General features: G+C 41.7%; 1 protein-coding gene across 3 annotated transcripts in view; it reads right to left on the bottom strand.

Annotated features, from left to right (window-relative positions):
* Positions 1 to 1,076: 1,076 nt before the first annotated feature.
* Positions 1,077 to 26,525, bottom strand: part of ABCB7 (ATP binding cassette subfamily B member 7) — a 40,385-nt gene continuing 14,936 nt past the window's right edge. The window contains exons 5-17 of one of the 3 annotated variants that reach the window (XR_001875280.1): positions 19,946 to 20,078; positions 18,805 to 19,073; positions 17,498 to 17,586; positions 17,315 to 17,402; positions 16,506 to 16,680; positions 14,920 to 15,077; positions 14,225 to 14,388; positions 13,929 to 14,058; positions 13,274 to 13,445; positions 9,621 to 9,724; positions 7,950 to 8,057; positions 2,038 to 5,415; positions 1,077 to 1,930 (exon numbers count right to left, since the gene is read on the bottom strand). Coding sequence is in view for 2 of the 3 variants with exons in the window: in XM_017817751.1 (XP_017673240.1) it covers positions 5,197 to 5,415; positions 7,950 to 8,057; positions 9,621 to 9,724; positions 13,274 to 13,445; positions 13,929 to 14,058; positions 14,225 to 14,388; positions 14,920 to 15,077; positions 16,506 to 16,680; positions 17,315 to 17,402; positions 17,498 to 17,586; positions 18,805 to 19,073; positions 19,946 to 20,078 (1,809 nt within the window). In the remaining variant the exon portion in view is untranslated. Of the gene's footprint in view, positions 5,416 to 7,949; positions 8,058 to 9,620; positions 9,725 to 13,273; positions 13,446 to 13,928; positions 14,059 to 14,224; positions 14,389 to 14,919; positions 15,078 to 16,505; positions 16,681 to 17,314; positions 17,403 to 17,497; positions 17,587 to 18,804; positions 19,074 to 19,945; positions 20,079 to 26,525 lie in introns of all 3 variants that reach the window. The other 2 variants (XM_017817751.1, XM_017817740.1) reach the window with 2 other exon arrangements.

The following is a 26,525-nucleotide window of genomic DNA, read 5'->3' as shown; positions in this document are numbered from 1 at the left end:
AGTTTTGACTGGGAAGCAGCACATAATCCACAGAATAGTGAATTGTCATTTCTGCACCCATTGTTTGAGCACCAATGGGATGTTCAACGAGCATAGTAACCTCAGGGTTATTCCTAACTTATGTGAAGATTACCAAAAGCTGGATTTGCAATTACTGTTTTCCTTGATGCAGACATGCAACTCAAATTAGCACTAACAGAAGTTACAGGTATACATGAAGAAAAAGCCCCAAATATATTCCTATTACAGCTCTTTCCCCTTAAAAATCAATGACTTGTTTTGTCAGTAACATTTATGGAGCATTCCTGCAGTATCACTTCAAGATTTAAAGACAGAGCAAATGAACTCTTAGAGACAACAGCTGGGAGTTCATCCAGTCAGACTTGAAAAACCCCAGGCTGCTCAAGGATCTTCCATCCATCCATCCATCCAGCCAGCCATCTATCCCAGACATACCATCCCCTGTACATGATGACAGCAGGACCTGTGGCTGTTGCAGCTCAAATCAAATACAGTGCAGTGCACTAGAAGAATGATCAACATTACATGTAGATAGTTAATAATAATAGCAGCATTTCTTGCTTTCTGCTTTGAGTTTGAGCTGCTTAAAGCAGAAACCCAGGCAGTGATTACAGACAATGTCATGTCAAGGGCTCAAGTAGATTCTGAGAACTGCTCTATTTCTACTGATCACAAGTTAGAGTTTACATTTATAAAAATAGTGTTTACAGTAAGAAACAGTCAAGCTTCTCTCAAGTATGTTCATTCCCATCAGTGTGATGCAGAAACACGAGCCCTTCTTCTGTTCTTACAGTGCCACACACACAGTGCAGGGGATGGAAAAGCTGAGTGGCAGCAGAACTCAGGTGCACTCTGTGAACTTCCCTTTCTGATGGATCACCTGGAATTCAGTCACCTTGTGCCACCCCACACCCTGTGAGTGGTTACCAGCCCCAGCAGCACCACCAAGCACCACAAACAGCTGCTGGTACTAAGACCCACATTCCACAGCAGTGAGTGACTGTTTTCTCTGGGAATTGCAGCAAAGCCACAGAGCCATTGTGACAGGACACCCATTTCTATTCACAAAGATAAATCCTTTATTTACTAAGAATTATCTATACACAGATGAAGGACAGGAGTCAGAGTAAGGAGTGTTCCAGCAGAAGGGTTACACAGTCTGATCTCAACTGAGCTTTCTGTGTTGTTCTGTCATCTTCCTGTACAATGTAAATTATACACTTCCATTCTAAAAAGAAACTTGAACACCATTTAAAATCTCAGTGTTGAGATGTAGGTAACTAATACTCCATGGAACAGAACAGCTGAGATAACCTGAGGGATCATCTGCAAGGAGCAAATTGTGAACATCCATTTGGAAAAAGCACAACAACCTGCCCACAAATCACTCATTAAGTTTTCTAACTTGGAGGTTAAAATAGCCAAAATGTTGTTTGTTGTGACTTCAGATCCCGTGTCTAGTAAGTTCTTGCATGGAAATTAGAATTGAATTCTGTAAGTTCACAGTTAACAGATCACTACACACTGCAAGAAGCAGCCCCTTTTTAATGTCCATTTTCCATAAACACATTTCCTTTAAAAACAGAAAATGAAGGAAAAAAAATTATATGGCTTTTCCACACTAAAACTGCAGATAAAGATTTTACAATGGGAGTAGATTACTTGAATTTTGAAAAACAACCAACTACAAGTCCAGAATATGAAAAGCTGCTGTTTAGAAAATGATGTCCCAGTTTACAGTGGAGCAGAATTACCAAGATCCACAGAGGCTGGGAGAGAGCTCCAAAATCAATCTGTTTTCTCTGTAAGGCTTTTCCAAGAGATGCCAAGGGTCAGTGTGCCACAGTGAGTTTCTCCAAAGCCATGGCTCTCCCATTCAGTGTTTCAAACATCTGCTTCAATGGTGGCACTTTGGAGTCATAGTGCAGGAATAAAAATTCAAACTAAAAATAAAATTTAAAAAAAAAAAAAAAAAAGAAAGCAGACATTTGACTTTGTAGCAGACAGGAGACTCACCAAGTCTTGTTTCTGATTCTCCACAGCAATTCACTCCAATACAGCCACCACCAAGCCAGGAATGCTCATCCAGCAACTCCACAACATGGGAAGTTTTCAGTCATCTGCAGAAACTCGCTGCAGTTCTTTAAGAAACGTGTTCTACCGTATGAGCAGCCTCTTGCTTTCGGAAATGCCTTTGTTCAGAGTTCCCTCCTGCCATTCCGTTTGCTTAAAGCTGGACAGAGCTGCAGCACATCCACTGGCATCGGAAGGGTGGCAGAGACAGGCAATGGCCTCGGAGCTCCATCAAACCCGTACTGATTTAGACAAATACTGAGCATTCCCGGCACTTACCAACTGAAAACAGTCCTCATTCCACACCTGTACTGCCCAAGGCTCTGAGTCCTTGCAAAGCCCATGCCCAGTGATAAAATCCATCAGGTTTCATCTGAAATCGGCCCCTCACAAACACAATTGAACTTCGCATTCAAACAGCTTTTGGCTCCGGACACCTCACAGACGATTTCTGATCCTGAGTGTTCTGTAGGGACCTGCTGGGATGTCCAGGCCCTGCAACAGGGAAAACTGTTCACTGAGAAAAAACCTTTCCCTGCATCTCTCAGACCAGAGACATTTTTAGTCCTTGTGCCAGAAGAAAAAGATCTTAGGATTGAAATATTCCTATTTGCAACCTTTGCCTGTTCCCTGCTGCATGAACAGCAGACAGATTAGTTAATTCCAAAAACGAGTTCTTGCAGGGTAGTTTCAATAAACTTTTGCTGTTTCTGGCAGCTGGAACATAATTGCACCTTTACAGTCCCCTCACTGCTGTCAGCTAAACCAGGAGACCATTAGGGAAAATAAAGGGAAGGCTGTAAGCTGGAATTCTGCACTGCCACTACATTAACAGGACTTCACTTTGCTTCTGCACTCCAAGGTTGAAAATTAAAGTACACTTTTAAAATCATTTTTAACTGCAGACTGATGCCCAGTTGGGTTTTTTCACCCATCATTTTAAAAGAGAGAAAATTAATAACTAGCAAAGGTTTCGTTTCTTTTAAGTTACTGTTCCTATATTTAGTTGCAGGGGAGGGTATAACACAAAAAAATAAATGCTATTTGCAATTAAATTTCCAGAAGCACCAAATTCAGCCCTTCCCTAGTGCCCACACTGAGAAACCTTGCATCTGATTTACAAACGTAATTACATCAGTGTAATTATACTGGTGTAATTCCCCAGAAATAACAGTTATTTTTCAACATCCAAGAGAAAGATTTTAATTCTTGAATTCAACATGAAGAATTACACCAGAATAGCTTGTGCTAAATAGAGATGGTGAATTTCCCTGAAGAGACATGGCCTAAAAATAGAGTGCTGTTGTGGTGGGCTGGCCCTGGCTGCACACTGAGTGCCCACCAAACCCACTCCATCCCTGCCCTCCTCAGCTGGGCAGGGAGAGGGAACAGACGGAAAGGCTCCTGAGTTAAGGACAGGGAGAGATCACCCAGCAATTACTGTCATGGGCAAAACACTCAGCTCAGGGAAACTCACTGAATTTACTGCCAATTAGAAGTCTGAGTTGGGTAATGAGAAAAAGAAACCAAATTTTAAAACACTGTCCTCCCACCCCTCCCTTCTTCCTGGGCTCAACTTCACTCCCACATTCTCCATCTCCTTGCAGGTGGTGCAGGGGACAGGGAATGGAGGCTGTGGTCAGTTCATCACGTTGGCTCTGCTGCTCCTTCCTCCTCACTCTCCTCCCCTGCTCCAGTGTGTCCTTCCCACGTGTCTGCTTGCCACGGGGTCAGTCCTTCAGGCACAGGCTGCTCCAGTGCGTGTCTTCCATAGGATTACATGTCCTGCCAGGGCCCTGCTCCAGCATGGGCTTCCAAAGAGGTCCCAGCCTCCTCTGGGCAAATCCTCCTGCTCCAGTGTGGGGTCCTCCATGGGCTGCAGGTGCATCTCTGCTCCACTGCCTGGAGCTCCTCCTCCCCTCCTTCCTCCCTGAGCCTGGTGTCTGCAGGGCTGTTGCTCTCACCTATTCCCACTCTTCTCTCCAGCTGCAGTTGCTCTTACACTTACAAGCTTTTCCCTCCCTTCCCAAATACATTATCCCAGCAGTGCATTATCCCATTGCTGGTGAGCTCAGCCTTGGCCAGCAGTGGGTCCATCATGGAGCCATCTGGGATCGGCTCTGCCAGACACAGGGGAAGCTTCTGGCACCTTCTCACAGAAGCCCCCACTGCAGCCCCCCCCAGACCCAATACACCCACAGTGTCCTGCAGATCCCAGACACTGAGGTTTCCTGCCACTGGAGAAGTTTGGGCTGTTGAAATGAGGAGATTATTACAGCAATGCTTTCAGCATTATCCAGGTCATTTTCTCATACATTAATGAGATAATAGAAATTTATGGAAGTCTTTATTGAATCTTAATTGCTCCCTAAGACCGTGACTGAATTAGAAAGAGCAACTGCCTTCTGCCTCAACTACTACAGCAGATGCTGAGGATACAGAATCCTCAACTCAGATTTTTTCATTTTTCACTTAAAAATACTATTAGTTTTCCTTTAGAATGATACCAATTAATTTCCTGATAGTGCCGTACAAAAGGTGCTTCTGAAGGGTGAGATGGATAATTCCAATATTTAGTTTGCTACTAGAAGCCTCTAATGTTTTGTTGAGGCTTTTCTTATTCTTTAAGAGGAAGAACATTTTAAACCAGACCACCACTGAAGAATTTAAATGGCATCTTCCTCACTAGCAAATGAGTTCAAATTAGCCCAATTACAATTAAAACATGACATATTTATCAACCATTAATGATGACAAATAATGTAAATCAAGGACAAATCTGTTTACAATTTAATAATCCACATCAAGCGACTACCAGGAGAATTTACCAATACCTAAAAATTGCCATAAATTACACTCTTAGTTGGGAAGTTTAAAGTTTTTGAAAAGCCCAGCTCTTGCAAATGCCACTGAATATTACAGATTTCTAAAGATGCAAAAATAGAACTCCTTTGGTTGAAATTATGTCCCTCTGTGAAACTGTAAAACCCAAAAACTGCAAACCCCAGAAGTTTTTGAATGCTGACTTAAAAACAAGAGCTGCATTTCACTATATTCTTGTGCATTTTTAACCTGCTATACAAGACTGATCCAGGGTCGTTCTCAGCATGAACAGTTCCCACAGCCTTTCACGCTATTCATAATTTCTTCTTCTAGCTTCTTCCTCTCCTCCTCTTTGGATGTCCGGTTATTCCTCTCCTCCCAGCTGGGATTGCTGTGACTGTGGAGCACTTTGCTGCTCTGTGTGTGCCACATTTCAGAGTAGAGGTTGCCGGGACTCGCGAGGAGCTCTGTGTGTGTGCCACGTTCCGCCACCTTACCCTGCAAAACAAGGAGCAGGTCAGGAATCCACATTACCAGATCTTTAGGAAAACGCCAACACATGGACCACAATTGCACAATATAGATTAGAGCAGTTATTAATGACAAGGAGCTAGGGACAGCACAGCAAGACTGAATGCACAGTTCACTCAATAGCATATCACACTGAAAACATGGAGCTGTGCTCTTCCCAGACTTAAAGAAATGGGAATCTACGTACCTCTTGTCCATCTGGGCAAAATTTAAAGCCCACCAGCATGGAAACTTTTACTATCTAAAATAGTACCTAAAGTAAACTGGGACCTCTATATGAGGAGCAAGGTGCAAAAGCCACACGGATGTACCAAAACAAACACCTATTTGTTTTTGCTCAGTAACAAACACAAGGGAAGAGGTTAAAAAAAAGAGCAAAGAGAGAGGGATTTGTACTAGACAAGAGAAGCACATTTAAAATCAAATCCTGGAAACAATTAGTGTAAACTGTGCTTTTATGGGTGCTCCTGTGCCCCTGCAATGGCCACCACGACAATGGCCTCAGCAGTTCAGTTCATCTGGGCTGTTCTCAAGGGAAAGATGATTTACTGACTATCACTGTGGAAATGGGAAGGAAGAGCTGGAGAGGAGAACTCGAGGGAACTCCAACCTTACAGACAGAGAAACACCACCACTCTTCAAAAAACCAGACTGATCTTTCCACTTTGAGAGACACATTCACTGACTTCAAATTAAACTAATGTATTTGTTCTCTAGCTACTCTTTCTTCTGGTAAAGGACAGAATTATACAGACAACTATGTGGATCTGATGATATTCTAAATTCTGAACTACAATTAAATCTACCTCCTTGTGACAGCTGCTGATGGACATGTTGGGAAAAACTGTGGGTCTTGGCACTTCCATTAGTAGTTATGCTGGTGGAATCTGAACAAAAAATGTGATCAACAGAACTGCAGAATTTACTTAAAACCTTCAAGGGCTTAATGTGGAGCTCATTGTAGTAGAGACCAGGCTTTTGAATTATGGTGCTTTTTTTAATAACTCTTGACCAGTCATCAAAAATGCACCTTCTCTGTTCAGCCCCACAGTGTTTAGATCTGCATCATTACTATGTGGTTTACTCACTCAGGAACGATTCTGGTTTTACCTCAGCAAAGGTGCTGGAGCTGTGATTCCGTGATTGCCATGGCTAAGCAAAACCAGTCCCAACCATCCTGTCTCCTCCCTGCTCCTGAGCCTCTTTCTGTGGCTGCCCCAGGTCAGTGCTGCAGGGCTGGCAGGAGGCACAGCCCCGGGAGCCGTGGGGCACTGCCTGCCCCATCCCCAGTCCCACCAGCACCCCTCAGGAAAGGCAGCACCCCGGCTCTTTTACAGTTTGAGGCTGTGCTTTCATTTTTAATGTAACAGTTACACTCTAACACAAAACACACTCGTAGTAAGCTGTGAAAACTTGCGTCGAAAACAAAAAGCTGCAGATCGCCTTGTGACACATTAAAAACACTTGCAAGATGTTTTAACATGCAGTTGGATAAGGGATACACCTTAGGAAAGGATTTTCAGCAAAAGCTGAGACAACAAAGCAGATCAAAACTGAATAAAAACTCCATGGAGCACTGCAAGTGATTTATTCCACTTCTTCATTCTGAGATTCATACAAAGCTGAGATTTGTGTAGCAAAAATAGTCATGAATGTCACCATTTCATAAGAGTTTGTTCTAATTCCCTATGAAACCACTGAATGTACTGTAGGAATAATTTATTTGCTTTTAGATGTGTATTTTAAGTCACTAAATACACCTATGATCACAAGCATATAAATAGCAACTGATAAAAATAAATGCAAAGATAAATTTAACATCTATTATCAGCAGATTAGAGCACTGTACTTTCAGCATTATCAGTTAAAAGAGTAATTATGAAGTTATCATAAGGACATTTGTTTATTTTAAATCTCTTGCCAGGTATAGGTAATAGAGAAGAAAATGGACTTTGGACACACTGAGCATGAGGTAACAGCTCAATAGTGGTATTAGCAAATTAAATGTTCAAATTTATTGTTTTTTTCTTAGAAGAGAAAGGGAATAATCACATTTTTCTACAGGTACAACAGAGAATGGTGCTCAGATTTATAACATAATTAGGTTGAACAATCCTGCAGTCGTTCTATCTGCATGGAAACAGAACATGCTGTCCTGTCTCTTTCCATTGAAATAAAAAAATGGATGTATGTGAAAAATAGATGCTCACTGAGCGATGAGAGTGAAGCATAAATTGGGGGAACACTTTAGTAAATTCATCTGACAGAAGCATGTAATAAATTAGATCAAAACCATGCAACAGTGAGCCATAAAAAATAACAGCATATGAGAGAGTCACACGTGCAAGTTTGTGAAGAGAAACGTATAAAAAGCCGAGCTTGAGCTAGAACTTTCCAACATGGCTCACTTCCAAAGAAAGAGCTTTCAGCACCTCAGTGGCAGTGTGATAATTCAAACTGGACACAGAGAGTTCCTAAAGCAACCCCAGGGGATCCCTCACCTGATCCAGCACGATGATCTCGTCGGCATCCACCACCGTGGACAACCTGTGAGCAATGAAAATGGACGTGCGGTGCTTCACCATGGCCCTCATGGCCTTGAGAATGTTCTGCAAGATTGGAACACAGACAAACTCTTACACACTCCTGGGTGGCATGAGGAGAAATAAAATGCTGCTGGAAATATGCAAATTACTGTAAATAAGTTTTGAGAAACACTTCTGGTACTGCTACAGCTTCATAATAACAAACAGCCACAAGCATCTACCAAAGAAACAGAAGAGTCCCAAGCATGAAATATCTGTGGTTCTGATAAAGCCTCAAACTGCAAAAAAAAAAAAGCTTGTATTCACAGAAAAACACAGCTATCCCCAGGGACAAAGGAAGAGACAGGTCACTGGATTTCAGGAAAACCTTCTCATGGAGCATGGTACACAAGCAACAAACAGCAGTAAAAGCATCTGAAAATAACTCATCATCATCATCATAATAATACTTTCCAATGAAAGTTAAAGGAAAAATTCCCCTCAACGTCATGCCAAGGTGGAATATAAAGTTAGAGTAATCCTGGGAATCATCTATCTATGCAGTGAGTACTCTGCTATCTTCCCAAACCACATTCCTCTGCAAGGAGCACTGACTGGGAATTTGTGCCCTCACTATCGTCAGTGAAGTGTCCTCTTCAGTTCCCTGAAAACTTTCTTTTTTGTCAGAAAACATTTCTATTTCTAGGAACAGTCTTGTGGAAAGGGCTCACTTGCATTTGCTGCCTTTCAAGTGCATTTCTGCTGTGAAATTTTCAGCTTTGCTTACGACTCTTGCAATAGATAGAGGAAAACAAGAGAAAGAGTCCACGTGCTGTTCTGCAGAACTGTGTTATGGACATTGCTGGTCCACGAGGGAGCTGTGCTACATTTCAGTGCTGTGCTATATGGATATACAGTTCATACTCTGATTTCTTTGTATCTGGAAAATGAAAGTAATGTAGTGAGTACAGGTCAATAAATTCGCTCAATAATCTGCATAAGCGAACACAGCCACATCTTAGCTCTAGTCCTTGATGACATTAGTTCAGGAAATTACTGCTGGGGCTGAGGGTTTTGTGCTTAAACTAAGATGTTGTTATGAAGCCTTGATGCAGTTCCTGTCACAGTGTCACAACATCCATGTCACAGCCCTTCCTGGGAAATGAACACCAGCACTGCAGGTCACACCTATCTGATCTGCATCTCAGAAAGATGCTGCACAACAAACAAGAGGTTTTCTGTCCTGCATTATGTCACAATTATTTATAAGACATTTTTAAAGGAAGCTAGATGTCACCTTTTCAAGTGGCTTGGAAAGCTTCACACTTTAAGACCACCTGAGGTATTTGCACCAGTTTCAAGGGATGAATGTGTAAAGGTGAAGGGGACCTCCAGAGTGTACAAGAAAATATCCCAGAGACAGTTGATACCCCTCACTGTGTCTCCAGTAGACACACTAAGCATCTCTGCTCTGGTCTTTAGGACAATGGCTTAGACACAGGATCTCTTAATACTACTGAGAAAACACTTGACAGCAATTTGGCAAAAAGAACAGAATTCTTTCTGAGAGGAAAAGAACAGGGAAAAAGTATTGGAATCAGACACCATTGCACCACTTAAATTTTAGAATTTTTTATCCCAATTTACCTCTTCTGTAATTGAATCTAAAGATGATGTGGCTTCATCATAGAGAAAAATATGTGGGTCCTTTAACATTGCTCTAGCAATTGCCACTCTTTGTTTTTCTCCACCTGAATGAGGGGGAAGAGAGGGAAAAAAGAAAAAAAAAAAGTTAGAATTGTGACGGTGTAAATTCAACAGCAAATGTGACTTTTGAGGGTTGGTTCTTGGGTTTTTTCTTTTTTTTAATAGACATCATAGTTACTGCTGACAAAGGCTTGACATGTTACATAAGATACCACACAAGTTCCTGCTCCCTGGTGATTCAAGATTGCTTATCCTTCTGGAAAAGGACAGAGAACTATTTGGTATCTGCTCTAAGGCAGGAGCCTGGCCTAGGTCAGTACCAGTGCTGTACAGTTGGTCACTGTACACGTGGAGCATGAGCCCTTTTCCCTGGCCTGAGCTCTGCCCCATCTGGTAACTCTGCACACACAAACCCTGTTTTCTCTCCCAAACAACCAGTGCTCTGTCCATGCTGCTGCACTGCATTTCATGCATCTTGCTCACACATTGTGTCTTTCAGGCCTCTCCTTGATATTTATCTAACTTTGCACTCCACGATGGTAAATGTCATTCAAGAACACAGTTAGTGTGGTACTGGAAACCACCTTCAGTCTGCACTCTACAGCCTGTTGGTTTCTGGTGTAACCCAGTTTCAGACTAGTTTCCCTTCCTTCAAAATTCTCACAGCCAACATCTACTCAAGAATAACTCGGGGCAACTTTTACAGACAGGAAAACAGGTGCATTTGAGAACTTAAAATCTGCTAAACATTTGGTATGCGATGCATACACGTCACATTTGTGCACTTGTCCTCCTTTGTTTTACTCAAGACTTCAAAACATTCCATTTAATACCATTATATCCTTGTTAATGTTCCATTCCTATCAGGAGAGAACATGCTTTCATAAACCATTTAAAGGGCTGATGGAAATGCTGCAGTTCACATTTTAGACTGTCTTTGGCAGAACTCAGAGCAATTAGAACTGTACAATTTACTCAGTCTATTTTAATGTGCTCTTCCTCCCTCTCCTTTACAGCATGTTCAGAACTCACAGCTTGACAATATCCATGTTTGAAAGACATACTGCAACAACAAAAACCCTTTCATTTGTAGCACATCCTTATTTCATGCTCTTCCCCATTCACACTCAGGACAGCAGCACATTAACAGTTCCATTCATGGAGGCAGGGGTTTGGCTCTGTCTATCACAAATCTATTAGAAAAAACTGATATGGATTCTACTTGGAAAAGCCCAAACAATTTGGTTTTCACTCTGTACTGTTAATGAATCAATCACTGAGACCACTAGGAACTGCACTAAATGCAACTAAAACCTTGGTTTTCCATCATGCACATAAAACACCTGGATTTCAAAGAGGACCCTTCAATTCACAGGTGTTTCACCCCCACTATTTCTGCCACAAAATACTATTTAAAAACAAGACATAAATCAGGACTTTGTGCTTTCCTTAGACCAGAAGTATACGAAGCCTCAACCAACTTAAAAACCCCCCAAGAACAACAAACCAGATGCAGAAATTAATCCTTTATAGGAATAGAAATTAAACTTTTATAGGAATTTAGGGAGCCATTCTACTATTCAGAAAACTAGAGATTCCAAGTAACAGATGCCATATTTTTACAGAGCTACTGAAGGACCTCAAAGATTTTCATTTGGTATCTCCAATCCTCAGAACAGCTTAACCCCTCCTGAGAGCACTAGCCCAGGACTCCTGCAGCCTGACTGCACACATTCCTGAAGCTTGGTTACTACTGTTATTTGCCAATGCTCATCTAACTGCTGAAAATAAGAAAGTGAAGCTGCTATTTCAGTGGCAGATACTCACTCTAAGCTCTTTTTCTGTCCCCAAGGAATTCCATTGTCTTTCTCCTAAGTATTTTACATACCCTTATTTTCCTTAAATACAAATAAGGCAGGAAAAGAACACATTTCCACACTTCCTTTCACTTTCTAAACACACTTTTGTTGAAGCACTGGCAGATGGGTGTTTATGACCATCACAGTGGCAGCACAAAATGAAGGATGGAGTAAAGGCAGAACCCATTTTCAGACAGGCTCCGTTACAGGAGTCTCGAGGAGAAGGGAGCTCTGACATACCCACACACAGTGCTCCAGATTTAGAATGGGACATTGAATCATGGGACTGTCCAGGTTGGAAAAGCCCTCTGAGCCCACTGAGTCCAACCATTCCCCCAGCACTGGAAGGCCACGTCCCCAATGCCACATCCACACAACTTTTAAATCCCCTCAGGGATGGGGACTCTGCCACTGCCCTGGGCAGCTGTGCCAGGCTTGGACAACCCTTTGGGTGAAGAAATTTTCCCTAAATCTAATCTAAACCTCAACACAAGGTTAAGTTTTTGAGCAACCTGATCTAGTCCCTGCTCAAAGCAGGGGGGTTCGTCTAGATGATTTTTAGAAGGTCCCCTTCAACACAAACCATTCTATGCTTTTACAAACACCAAGACATTTCGAATCTATTGTTAGTCAAATCCTCTTTCTAGAAATTACTAGTGTGGGAAGACAGGCATCACATTCTCTCCAGTTCTGCCAGTACCTATTTTGTATCCTTCTCTTCCCTCACCCAGATTTGTGCTTCACATCTCTTATTTCCCCTGTCCCCTTCCCTGTATTCCCCTTCAGCTGCCATGCACACTGTTCTGGGGACAGGCTGTAACTCTGATCTGCTGTTACAAAGAGACCAGGACTCCTGATTGCTGCAGAGTAAGAAACACCACACAGAGCTGTCCCTGCACCAGGCAGGACTTCTGCTGCACCCCCTGCACCCTCTGCTCCTGCCCTTCAGCATGAACAGGGCTCAAAGCACACACACAGAAAGTTCCACCTTTTATGCCACTAGCCAGATTATGAGAAAGAGCATTTTTACATAGATGCATATCCATGCTTACATATCATCTCACACAACAATATCCCCTGAAAGTACACTCCTTTAAATAGCTTGCAAACTCCAGCTGCCTTACACTGTGGATCTTCGTATTAATATTTAGCCTTTATAATGTTTTTTGGGCCCCTCACTATGAGGACATTGAGGGGCTGGAGCACGTCCAGAGAAGGGAACAGAGCTGGGGAAGGGGCTGGAGCAGCTGAGGGAGCTGGGGGGGCTCAGCCTGGAGCAAAGGAGGCTCAGGGGGGACCTTCTGGCTCTGCAACTCCCTGACAGGAGGGGGAGCCGTGGGGGGGGAGTGGGCTCTGCTCCCAGGAACAAGGGACAGGAGGAGAGGGAACGGCCTCCAGCTGTGCCAGGGGAGGTTCAGGTTGGACATCAGGAAAACCTTCTTCACTGAAAGAGTGGTTAAACATTGGCACAGGCTGCCCAGGGCAACAGTGGAGTCACCACCCCTGGAAGCATTCAAAAAGCAAGTGGACGTGGCACTTGGCACTATGGTTCAGTGGGCATGGTGGGATTTAATCAAAGGGTGGACTTGATGATCTTGGAGGTCTTTTCCAACACTAATGATTCTGTATCATAAGGTAAATAAGCTAAAAGCAAGTCTGACTGAGGAATAAACTCTGCATCAAACTTTGGGGCAGCAAAAGGGATATAAAGAACTTGTGTGTTTGAGATCCCACCTGAGAGTTTGAGGCCTCGCTCCCCGACCTGGGTGTTGTATCCATTGGGCATCCTCAGGATGGCATCGTGGATCCCTGCCAGCCTGGCCACCGCGTACACCTCCTCGGGGCTGGCCCCGGTGTTGCCGTAGAGCAGGTTGTAGTAGATGGTGTTATGGAAGAGAACAGCATCCTGCAGGGGTGGAAAGAACATTTCAAATAAGAAACCATGACAAAACTGTCCCCAAACCATGAAAGAAATCAATACAGAACAGCTTATATTTTTCTACAAAGCCTGAATGTTAAAGGGTTTGGGGAAATTTCTTTCCCCAAAAATGGGATTAATACATTTTGTGTCCTAAATATGTATGTCATGCATAGTTTCACCACTTTGCTAACTCATTATGGGTGGTAATCAGCTATAAAGCTAAATCACTTAGAGCTGGAAGCAGTTTCTCAGGGGGAGGCTTAAACACATTTCAGAAATTGGATCTATATGATGATGCACATAAAAATATAATATTTCCTGGGGAAAAAAAAAACAACAGGCATGGTGACTTTCAAAGGAATTAAGACAACACCACTGCATTAGGATTGACCTCCAATGAACCACAGCACCAGAACACTGAGAATTACTATTGCAATGGACTGCTGGGGAGAAGGAAACATGTAATACCTGAGGTACAACTCCTATTGCCTTTCTCAGACTTTCCAAACTGACATCTTGGATGTTCTGTCCAGCAACATAAATATTTCCTTTCTGAGGTTCATAGAAACGAAATAATAATCTCACAATTGTGCTTTTCCTGGAATTGAAAAGAATTGAAGTTAATGTTACATTCTGGTTTGCCATTTACAATCTCCAGTTGGAATTGATGTCACAAACAAAAATTATAAAAAGCAAACACAAGAAGCACTGTGTTTAAGAAACTAAATTCTGCATTGATTGGCATATTTAGTCCATTTACCCACCCTGACCCACTACCTCCTACAATGGCCACTTTCTTTCCTGCAGGGACTTCAAAGGACACTCCAGAAAGGACTTTCTGCCCCTCAAGGTACTCGAAATGCACATTATCAAAGGCGATGGCAGCAGTCTGGGGGGTGATCTGCAGGGGGGGAGCCAGCTCTTTGTCCTGTTAAAAGAAGAGTTCCACCTTATCTGCTGTCCAGAAACTATCTCCAATGGTTCAACAGTCCATTCCCAGCTCAGAAAAAGGCAAACAGCCACTCCAGCTTGGATATGTGGAAAATAATTATCATTTGCTGCACAAGTGACATTGGTTCGCTCACCCTTTCCCCCAAAGGAGGCAAAAATTTCTGCTGTGAACACTCTGCCTCACAACTTCTTTTGCAATAATAAATTCTGCATCATTAATTACCAATAAAAATTCAAGCACGAGGCATGAATACTTAAATAAAAAAAAAAATCTCAATACAAACACAGCTTCCATAAAACAACTTTTGCTTTTCTGCAGGAAAAATACTCAACTGCTATTGCAGTAACTGCACCTAAAGAGGAAGCAGAACAGCATCCTTACACAAAACTACTCATTCATGAATAGAAATTAAACCTGGAAGGTAAGAAAATGGGATGAAATGATGGCATTGCCACAAACAGCCCTATTAAATACCCAGATATTTTAGGAAAATAAGCTACTACTTACTTTAATTTTGGTATCTACACTGAGAAGTGTAAACAAGGTATTCATATCTATAAGTGCTTGTCTTGTCTCTCTGTATACTGTTCCCAGGAAGTTTAGGGGAAGAGAAAGCTGGAACAGCAATCCATTCACCATTACTAGATCTCCAACAGAAAGGCTGCCTTAAGACAAAATGGATGTGAGAGAATAAGGAGACTTGAAGGGTTGTCTTGTCAGGAAGTACCAAAAGATTCAAAAAAATAATGAAGTCAATCAATTCTAGTTTCTTTTACCCCATTTCTAAACCTATATGTTTAAATAGCAAACAAAACCCATTCCCAGAAGATCAGATTTTATACAGGAAGGTGCTTGAAATGAATGGCAATGTCTGTGTGGATTTCACTTTAAAAAAGATAAAACAGCACTGGAAAATAAGGCAAGCAGCATATAAAACATCAGATTGTGGAGTTGTAAATTCCACAGAGAGAAACATAAAGGGGCCTAAATAAGTTAGAAGGGGAGCAGGTTATATATGAGAGCACAAATCAGGAAAGACAATCTTAAGTACAATTACAAACAAATGCAACTGATAGAATTTGTCATGATCATACTATAGACCACAGAGCTGCTAAAACCCACAGTGAGAACCTCTGGGCAGCTTAGTATAAACAGGCTGATGAAGGGAAAACTCAGGCTGACACACAGCTAAAGGTAAGTGCCGAGTCAGTTCAGCTGAAACAGGCCCAGAAAGATGATTTAAAGCCATATTTCTACCATTCTGCTTAAAGCTATTCTAAATTTTCCTAAGAAGAGTCATGAACTGCACCTCCTGACCGATCTGTTCACAGGGTAACCCTTCTCTGCCCTGGCATCTCTTAAAAAGGGAAAAGCAGATGCAAAAAAGACCATATGGTATAAATGTCTGCCCTTTGAACTCCTCTGAACATTAACAGTGTCTAAAACATCATTATTTTTACTCTAAAACCACCTTGTTTTAGCTGAGCCTCACCCCAATACTGTAACTGAATCGTACTTTGTCTTCCTAAACAAGCAGACTTTTGTAGTAAATTAGACAAACACAGATTAAAAACGCTAACTTATGGAAACAATTGTTTGAATAATGTGCCTTATTAATCTAAGGAAAGTGAAGGACACTGGTAATAAAACTACTAGAGACAAAGTACATGAGTATATACACTTTGGGGAAAAGTCCTGAGTCTTGCCAGCATGGAAAGGAAGAAGGGGAAAAACAGAGGGTCTTGGCAGAAGGCCCACAGAAGTATTTGTATGTTTAAAAGTGTCTTTCACAAGCCTTCAACAGAAACTTCCTGAAGTGACATTTTCTTGGGATCCTTCTCTAACTGCTTAACTTTTAAAATGTTTTTGATGAAATCATACTAGTTATTGCTATATATATACACATATATATCATGGAATTAATAATACTACAAGAAGCAGAAACAGGCAAAACTCTTTAAGTAAAAGCTCTCAAGCAAAACCACTCAAAATAAACTATCACATCAACCACAGGTTAGTTAAAATTAACTCCTCTCTTATGGATGAATCATGGTAAAGGAGAGTCATCTTTAGCTTATAGACAGATAAGTTACCTGCAACAATGCCCTGGCTGGCAAGCACCATGATGGCTGTTAAGCCCACACTAAATATAGCGCTCTGTCCAAAGTTGAGGAGAGCTAAAGTAGAGGTAGTCTTCAGAGAGGCATTTTCATAGATCTTCAGGAACTCATCATACCGTTGGGCTTCGTATTTTTCATTATTGAAATACTACAATATACACAAAAATGGTAAATGTGGCAGCCTCAAACATCATCAGACTGTTTAAGTTGTTACAAAATAGAGTATTAACATGCTACATGCACAGATACACACACAGCTGCTCTCCAAAAGATCTAACAACTAGAGAGAAAAGAATCAGAGAATAGGCTGAGCTGGAAGGATCAACTTCAATCCAGTCCAACCCCTGACCCTGCCCAGGACATCCCATCAATCCCACCCTGTCCCTGAGAGCATTGTCCATACACTCCTGGAGCTCTGGCAGCCCTGGGGCTGTGCCCACTGCCCTGGGGAGCCTGGGCAGTGCCAACCAGTCTCTGGGGGAAGAACCTTTCCCTGAGATCCAACCTAAACTTCGTCTTCAAGACTAAGTTTACATTTTACAGAAACTGATGGTGAAGGTGATTTAGTCATGAAGGAAACTTCTCACTCTCTGTTAGCAAATAGATTCTTTCAAGCCCCACTAAAACCTCCATGCTCCTCTGTCCATGCCATGCAGTGCTCTGCAAATGAATCATGTTTAAAACCAGGCTATTGCTATAAAGATGTAGCCCTGTAAAAGATGAATCTTATGACTCACTGACACAAGTAAGACAAAGAGCCTGATAGTCAGGCCTGGCCTTACCTTCACAGTCTCATAGTTGAGCAGCGAGTCGATGGCAGCGTTGCCAGCGTCGTTGTCGGCCTTGTTCATCTCGATGCGGAACTTGGTCCTGCACAGGCAGGTGGGCACAGTCAGGTGGGCACGGTCAGGAGCTCAGGGAGCTCAGCCTCAGTGCCCTGGGGGGGAGGGCAGGGCCTGCCTTACCTCCACTGGGTGATCCCGATGGTGAACGCCGCGTAGGCTCCCAGAGTCCCCAGGGTGACTAAAGCAAACTCGGCGCCGCATTTGTAATACTGGATATTTCAAACAAAATAAAAAGGAAAAAGTCGTAATCATTTTCAAAACTTCACTGTTGTCTCCAGCTAAGCCATTCTAATTTTGAGACAAGGGCTCTGATGGTCCCTCCCAACACAATCCCTGCTCTGAACAGCTTAAGGCTAAACAAAGACATAAACTCAAAAGGAAAGCAGCAAGAAGGATTTCGATAAAAAGATGGGAGCTGGTGTAAATAATACTGCAAAGTTATTTCTGCCACTATAAAACATAAATGCTGCTGATGTTTGTGCTGTTATCACAATTAAGTATTTCCTTCTATGCTTTTTGGGTGGATTTTGAAAGAAAGCTGAAGACTGTGGAAGAAAAAATAAGTGGCCTTGTAAGACATGAAGTGTCTTCTCTGCTTCAGAGCACATCAGGAGAGAAAAGCCCTGAGAAATTAAAGCATGGTGGTGGTTGGCTGAGAGCCAGTTGGAGCTGCAACTTCTAAGGGTTATAAAATGTAACCCAGCATCAACAGGCATTTTAACTGATGTTGTTACATTCAAACTTGAGTAAGTCCTTCTAAAAGAGGAGATAAACAAAACAAGATTCTTGGTCTTAATTTAGTGCAAGCTATGTAATCAAGATTTAGATTTTAGCACGGAAACACCCAAAGATCCCGATTTCAAACACAGGAAATGTGATTTATAAAAGAAAAGATTAAAATTGAGCTTATTAAGCAAGAAGGAGAAGCCAATTTTCCAAAAGCTAATTTTCACTTTGAAGTTCTGGATAAAAAAAAGACAGGACAGAGCCAATAATCACTCCCTCCTCTGTCATCAACACACTAACCCACAACATTCCTGGACATTTATATTCTGCTTCTTCCCTATTTACCTGGATATATTTGATACTTGTGTGCATAGTTTCCTTTTCTGATTTCATTTTTCCAACAATTCATAGAATCATAGAATCAATTGAGTTGGAAAAGACCTCTGAGACTGTCAAGTCCAACCCTTGAATTCTGAAGAAAAACATGGAAAACTATCCACATAAATACCACTGGCTGAAGACATGAAAATAATTTTAAATAAGTTGATTCAAAGTAACTAATATTTGCAAATTATGGATTGCTCTCCTTTACAGGAGTTTTGAAATTCTATTATTATTAATACTCAGTAGACTTTGGTAAGAGCAAATCAATGTATTAATCTTAAATGAGACAATTCCAGCAGTGAACAGGCAACACTCACCAGAATTCCACTGACCAGAGCCACTTCAAACATTGTAGGTCCCAGATTAAACACTAAAGCACTGAGGACAAAACTGATGCCCCTCGTGCCTCTGTCGATGGTTTTTGACAGAGCTCCTGTTTGCCTGCTCAGATGGAAGGCCAAGTCCAGGTTGTGAAGGTGCAGGAAAACATTCTTGGCGATCCTCCGGATGGAATTTTGAGCTACTTTCCCAAATACTGCATTTCTTGCTTCATTAAACAATGCTGCCCCCGCTCTTGAGATACCATCTAAAAAAGGATGAAAAACTTTACAAAATGAAAATAATTATATTTTCAACTTCCCTTCATGCATGAAATTACACTAGACTCATTCTTTATATATTTTCAACATTCCTAGTTCAAAGGTAATTTATACTTAATTGGTCCAAGCTTTATGCAATTTTTCATTTACAAACCATTGTGTGCACATTTAAATCAGTTTCTTTTGCAGCTGGTTATGAGAAAGGGCAGGATTTTTAATCAAGAATAATTTCTGTAAGCATTATTTCATTTTTTAATTGGAATACCAGAAGCAAGGTCAGAGAATATTGGGAAGAGACATCAAGAGAGTAACTATGAAATAGTTATGATGCTGTGAGGGCTGGAGCCCCTCTGCTCTGGAGCCAGGCTGGGAGAGCTGGGGGGGTCACCTGGAGAAGAGAAGGCTCCAGGGAGACCTGAGAGCCCCTTCCAGGGCCTAAAGGGGCTCCAGGAGAGCTGGAGAGGGATTTGGGACAAGGGCCTGGATGGACAGGACAAGGGACAATGGGTTTCCACTGCCAGAGGGCAGGGATAGATGGGATATTGGGAAGGAATTCTTGGCTGTGAGGGTGGTGAGGCCCTGGCACAGGTTGCCCAGAGAAGCTGTGATTGCCCTATCCTTGGAAGTGTCCAAGGCCAGGCTGGACGGGGCTTGGAGCAACCTGGGCTGGTGAAGGTGTCCCTGCCCATGGTAGGGGGTGGAACGAGATGAGTTCTAAGGTCCCTTCCAACCCAAACTGTTCTGTGATGCCATGAAATAACCACCCACTGTGCTCAGCAGTGCAAGGGGCAGAAGCTCTGCTGTTCCCTCCCTTCCTGAAGGACATTAACACATCCCCAGCTCTGGGAATGCCACTCACAGCCCACGAGAACAGCAGTTGCCAGGGTTGCCACAGTGCTCGGTGCATCTCCAAGGTTCAGCACGTCCCCAGATAGCTGGTTCAGGTTGTCCACTGCATATTTAAACATGAAGGGAACCAATATATTCATGGCCTGAAAGCATGAGAACACCAATTAGTCCATATGCATTAAAACACCTCTATGTCCATGACTATTGTTTGTGAAATTGCTATATTGTTATATTCAGTCCTTAAACACTTACTGCAGGTAAATGGCTCTTTACTTCAAGCACAGTATTCTCCACACTGTTAAACCTTTACTGCTGGGACTGCAGGGTTAGTTTGTGTCTCTCACTGTCTCCTTTTAAGTATCGATTTCTACCCTAAACAAACTGTACACTGCAAAGGCCCTGAGCTGGGGCTGAGCTCTCAGGACAGCAGGGCAAGCCCAGGAGATGAATCAAGCAGCAGACATTGCATGACACACACTCACAGTGCTACTAAATGATGTCGTCATTAAAGGCTGTTTGCTCTTTGTGGTGCTGACAATATTCAGTATGAACAACTCCTGTTACAAAGAAAACCACTCACCCACACATTGCTACCACGGGGTCATCAAGGTGTGTTAAACCAGAGCTCCAGTGAAGTCAAAGAAAATAAGCTGAGCCATCCTTTGTTTCCCTGACTGTTAATACCACCTTGGAATTAAATAATGCTTTCCATTTGCAACATCACTATAAACATTACCTACATCAAGCCTGGGGTTTGGCACAGCAGCACAAAAGACTTTCTGTACAGTCTACAAGAAACCCCAAATTGCTTTAAAAATAGGAGCTTTCAAACAAAATCCCGAAGTCACATCCACAGCTTGTCACTGCACATCTCTGGAGGAGCAGCAAACCCCAAATACATCTCCTCTAACAGGGGTCCCCCCTGCTTGTAGAACCCCAAACAGCTGGATATGTGAACATGCCAACTTTGGGATTTTTTTATTTGCATAGTGTAGCACAAGAAGATATTGAAAACCTTATAGAAAACATAAAATTCTCAAGTCTTGTATATGTTCCATTGTTACATCACTAATTCATACCAATAAGATAATTTGCTGACTAACTTCATAGAATTAATTAGAATTCCTTAATTCCAACTGCTTCTAACTGTCAAGATTTGAAAATATGGACACAAGTTTTTTAGCAGTTGAACAAGTCTGTTCTGACCTACAATTTTACCATCATGGCAGATGTTTAAACACTTTACAGTAAGTTAACTTTTTTAAAGCTGGGTGTTTTTTTTCAGTATTTGGAAAAAATTCTGGGTAGATGATAAATTGTTTTACATGAGAAGAAACAAAAACACAAAGCAGATTGAGACAGATATTTCTGCTCTCTCCACCAAATGTTTTGGATATCCACTTAGATCTCAACTGTATTTAGGGACATCTGTCAGAGCTGAAAGCCCAGGAAAAAACCTGCACATTACCTAGATAAAACTAGGTTTTGAGAGACAAGAGTGCTAGTATCCAGTATCCAATATTCCCAGTATTACAAATTATGGCAAATAGTAGAAGACAGAACTTCACCATGGGGAGTAACCGCAGTTTTGACAATATTTTTGTAAACTATAGGATGAAAGAAAAAAAAAAAAAAAGTTAATTTTTGGAATCTGTACTGTTAATTTTTTTTAGACAGTGTTTCAGGGAAAAGATTTAAATGCAAATGAGAAAGGAATCAATTTTCTCCTTTTCCCTTGTGGCTCTCCTATGAAATACAGTAAAAAAACCACCTCCAAATTCTCAATACAGCATAATCTAGACTACTCCTGAGAGGAGACAGATGAGATCTGAGGGCACGTAGGTGAGGTTATTGCTGGATAGTTTGTGACTGAAAAGAGAAACAGCTGAAAGATCAGGTCCCACCTCAAACACATCCTTCTGAAATGTACCCAGGGCAGGCTGAGGGTCCTTCAGAACAGCTCCACTTTTAATAGACTGGAATTGTGGAAGTCTCAAATGCCCCCTCCCTTCCCCAGCATAAATAAAAACCCCACTTCAGAGCTACCAAAACTCCATTTTGGGGTGGCATTTTGTTCTTAATAAAGATGAATCTACTACCATGTGTGTTCCAGTGACAACCAACATGACAAAGTACAGGTTTTCCTGGGAGAGACTTCTCAGGAGAAAATAAGAATATTGTAATGCAGACTGTCTTGATTTGCTGCTGATTCTCACAAATCTCTCTGCAGGGATTTTATTCTTCACTAGACTACACTACACTACAGGTAGTTTTGAAATAGAACTACAGATATATTTTAAAGTCCATTTAAAGAGAAGAGATGTATTCTTTAAACTGCTGTTCTCCACTCACAATTAATTTAACCAGTAACAGCCTACAATTCTGCAGAAATGTCTTCTTTTACATGAATATAATTCTTCCCAATAGAGTTTTAAATGAAATTTAAAGCCTGGTCTCAGGTTATAGTTGTTCTGACTCCTGGAGGGTAAAGCTTGAATAAGAACAAGGCAGCATGGTATTGCATTTCATTAGCAATCAAGACAGTCTGCTTTCCAGTAATTTAAAAAAGAAAAAAGTTAATCTTACAAAGTTTATAGCAAGAGATGAGAGGCCATTATTAGAAACAGGCCTTTCCTACTCAATTTGTTAAGTCAATGAAATCACGTTCACAGTAATGGAAACAAAATTTCATCCTTCTGCATAAATTCACATTTCTCTCTTTAGATTTGCTGGCACAGAACAAAAAGCTTTAAGCACACCTTGGTAGACTATGAAAATCTACCATGAAAAACAATTGTCTTACACAATGTATCTATATAGGCATCCCTCCTCTGCCTAATGCCTGAAAGCTTGATAACAATTCCCATTAAAGAGACTCTTTTAATATGAATTTGTACATTTTCTATTCCTGGGTTTGAATTAATAGCTAATCCTTGCCTGAATTTATTGGAAAGCAAATACAGCACCCATGAAGTCATCCCAACTCAACTGCCCACATTTAACAGCACGTTGCACTGTAATGAATCATGCTTAAATGAGTTCAAACATTTTCTTTAATGACTGCACTGTTTTAAGTTGACAATGCAATATCATCTCTATTCCCCCATGGGACTACACTACTTTTAAGGCAAACAGCCTTATCTTTCATTTTGCTCTTCCCAGTGTTTCTTGTTTAATAAAGATGATGAATTAGTGACAGGCTGAGCCCCAACAAGATAAAACTGGTACACAGTGAACTCTTCTTCTGCCAATAATTCAATGAGAAACGTTGACATGAAGATGACTGAATTTATCTCTGGACCAATATAAAGGTACACATCCAGCTACTCCATTTGGGAAAGTACAAACAAACCTCCACACCCCTTGTGGAGCAGAGGCTGCTAAAGCAGCTGCAAAATGTGGTCCAGATGAGGGAAGAAGCACCTGGCTTCAGGGCTTCTTCAAATTTAAATGACCTGAACTAGACTTTTTCCAGTAAGAAAAACCTCCAATTCTAAATACTTGTCACCTGAAACATCTCGAAAAGCTAAAGGTTTATTCCAATTATCTAACTCCACCTGAGCTCCCAGAAAGGGCTCAAACACCCAGATCACAGCACAAGCTTCACTGATCAGACAGATTTTGTTATCTTCGCACACAGTCTAAATTTGCAATTCAACCCTTGTGTCCTGCCTCCTCAGCCAAGCCATTCCTGCTCCTGAATTAGCAGTCAGGAGAAATGCAGATAGTCTGAAAGACTTCTCTGGCTCATGAATAACACAAGCCTGGTCTGTGACCACCAGGCCAAAAACCACTCCAGGCTGACAGGGGTGACAAGTGATTTTGTCATACTCATGTGTTTAATCCAGCTCCTCAGCAGCCACAGCACTTCTCCTTGTGGCACAGAAGAATAAGGGATGAAACAGAAAAGTAAGGAAGCATTTGCTATACATACCTCAGTAGAGAAGACAAAACATGGGAGAGAGAACGTGGAAAAAGACAAATGAGATCTACTGAACGTGAGCAGGCTAATTCTGGTGTCTGACAACACAGACACTGCCTTGTGTACTCCTCTCACCTGCCTTCCTCCGGCATCTTTCAGATCACACACACATCTACAGAGGCTATAAATATTTAAGGTAAAAATTTAAAGCGTGTCATAATAATACAACAAATCTTCCAAGGAAGAAAAGACCTCACTAGCCCCAGAGCAGACTCCATCCTGTCATAAAAAGCCAGACTAACAGCTGGCTTTGAAGGCTCACAATCCCACCAGCGGTTACGTGGAGACAAAAAGGAACCAAAAATCACAATCATTTGCTCAATGACAGGCAACTGGGCCCCACAAAGGGAGTCAAGACAGATTGTAACTGCAGGCTCTTCAGTAGTAGCTGCACACAAACTGGCTTTTGTTTGGAAAGTGAATTTTACTGAACTGGAAGATTTAAAGAGACAAATTATTTCTCCAGCGGCAGGGAAAGGAGGAATGATCTCCAGCTGTTTTGTGGGTAAGTAACCAAATCAAACTGGGTGTGAACTCCCAGTATTTTTCCTGTGGCTGAGAATTTTATAACCTACCTGTCCTCTGTTATTCCTCTGGAGTTTTCTTAGAATAAAATTGAGGCCACCCTACAGCTTCTGGCTTTTAACTGGAAACCTAACTTTATCAATACAGAGGTGTAAACCCTCACCAAAGTCTTCTGCCAAACTAAAAGGCTTACAAAAGCATTTCTTCCTCGGGGAGGTGACTGGTAGAGCCATCATGATCACCCAGTTTGCTATGAAGCCCCCTCAGGAGCACCAGCCTTTAGAACAAATTCTTCAGATACAGGATTCACTTTGTTCCACAGTGAACAAAGAAACGCAGTGAGGAGAAAAACATGCTGGTGTTCTTATGCTGACACAATTAAATTGCAGAGAAACTTTAACAAACTGCTTGTGTGGTCTATGCAGTACATCCTAATTAACCTCACAAGCAGCCAGAACAAAGGGCTCCCAAACGGCACAAGGAGTAAACTTCACAGAATTACACACGGGCCAGGCAAGCGACAGGTAAACTACTTTGTACTTCGTTTTCCCTAGGACAAAGTGACCTTTTGTTTGCTCTGGAAGAGCAGCAGATGTTCAGGGCTCAAAGACATGCCAGACTTACCTCAGCTCTGTAACAAACGACTGCACATCAGTTATGCCACAGTAACTACACGCACGCTTAGCACATGTAAAGTCTGAAGCAATTTAAGAGAAGTTCTTTCCACAAAGTAAGAGTGAGTACAGCTCAGGAGATGAAGGGTAACTTCTCAAATTGCAGATATTCAACCACAGCTTTGCAATGACAGAACAAAACAAAGATCAGGAGCAAAGGGCAGATGGAAGACATCCATGAAATTTTTTACTCCAGCCAGTTATAATCTATATTTTCCACAGAGAGCTTGCTATGTGTTTTCCCAATGAGATCCTTGTTTGCCAAAACAAACATTCTCACAAAACACTTTGGCTTTAACAAGCGTCTCCTAAAACCTGGGCAAAGCTCAACAGGTTTTCTGCTTGGCTTCTGGGAATCTGCTCTGGACATTAGAGCTTCCAGGCTGCCTTGTACAAACCTGAAGTGGGAAACTTAAGAGAATACTTAAGAGATCCAAACATCCTGTTACTTCCCCAAAGGGTAATTAAGTGTCTGATTTTTTGGTGGGGGAAACACCTCTATCTCCCAGTAGAAATACAATAACTCTGTTTTACACCAAATACAGAGTTCTTTACAGGCATCCTGGTCATCAATTTTGTTTTCATAACACCCCAGAAAGCTGCTTGAAACATTAATAGACTTCTTAAAGGCAAGGTACACTGCTGCCACATGCAGGATTAGATGCTGGATTCACGGTCTCCATCATATTCATAAAGCACTTTAAATTAGGGAAGGGGGGAGAAGAAAAAAGTACTTCAAACGTTTAGAAATTGCCTTCCGTTTATTATTATTAACATTACTAATAAGAGGCTTTAAAAAGAGCTAGAAGAATTTTCGTATCCACCTGGTAAATCTACATTACAAAACCTCAAGGCATCTGCATTTTGAGCAGAGTTTCCCCAAGAGTTTTTAACTAATGTAAAGCACTGCTGTGTATTTTGCACAGGACACAGAAAGGGGGGAAGTTTACTTGCACAGACCTGCCATATTCTGTATGTCATTACCTGCATTATCAGCAACGTCCTGAACAGCAGCACAACCCAAAATATCTCCTGTGGACAGTACCCACGAGTACCTGAGAGATAAACAGCTCTTGAGAAAGAGCTGCAGACCACAAGACTGGACCTTCCTCTCCAGCTCAAAAATAGGAGCACATTTCTCTCCCAAGCATTCCTCTTTTAACACTCACAATAGCTGAAATTTGTTTCTTCTCTCTTTTCATATCATGGCAATGGTGCTGAGTGCTCATAACTTGCCAGTGCCACGAGCTAAGTGCTACACCTCCTTGCCAGGCTTACTTACTTTGGCTCAGCAAGCCACTACCATTAGCTCTATGTTTAGTAAAAACTGCCATACTTAGAAGCAACCCATTTGAGCCTGTATGTCTCACAATTCACACAATTTTTGCCCAGTATTTTACATCAAATAT

Source organism: Lepidothrix coronata, unplaced genomic scaffold, assembly GCF_001604755.1.
Source record: "Lepidothrix coronata isolate B3197 unplaced genomic scaffold, Lepidothrix_coronata-1.0 Scaffold2, whole genome shotgun sequence".
NCBI lineage: Eukaryota > Metazoa > Chordata > Aves > Passeriformes > Pipridae > Lepidothrix > Lepidothrix coronata.
Note: the sequence above shows the minus strand (reverse complement) of the source record. Positions and strands in the feature narration are given on the sequence as shown.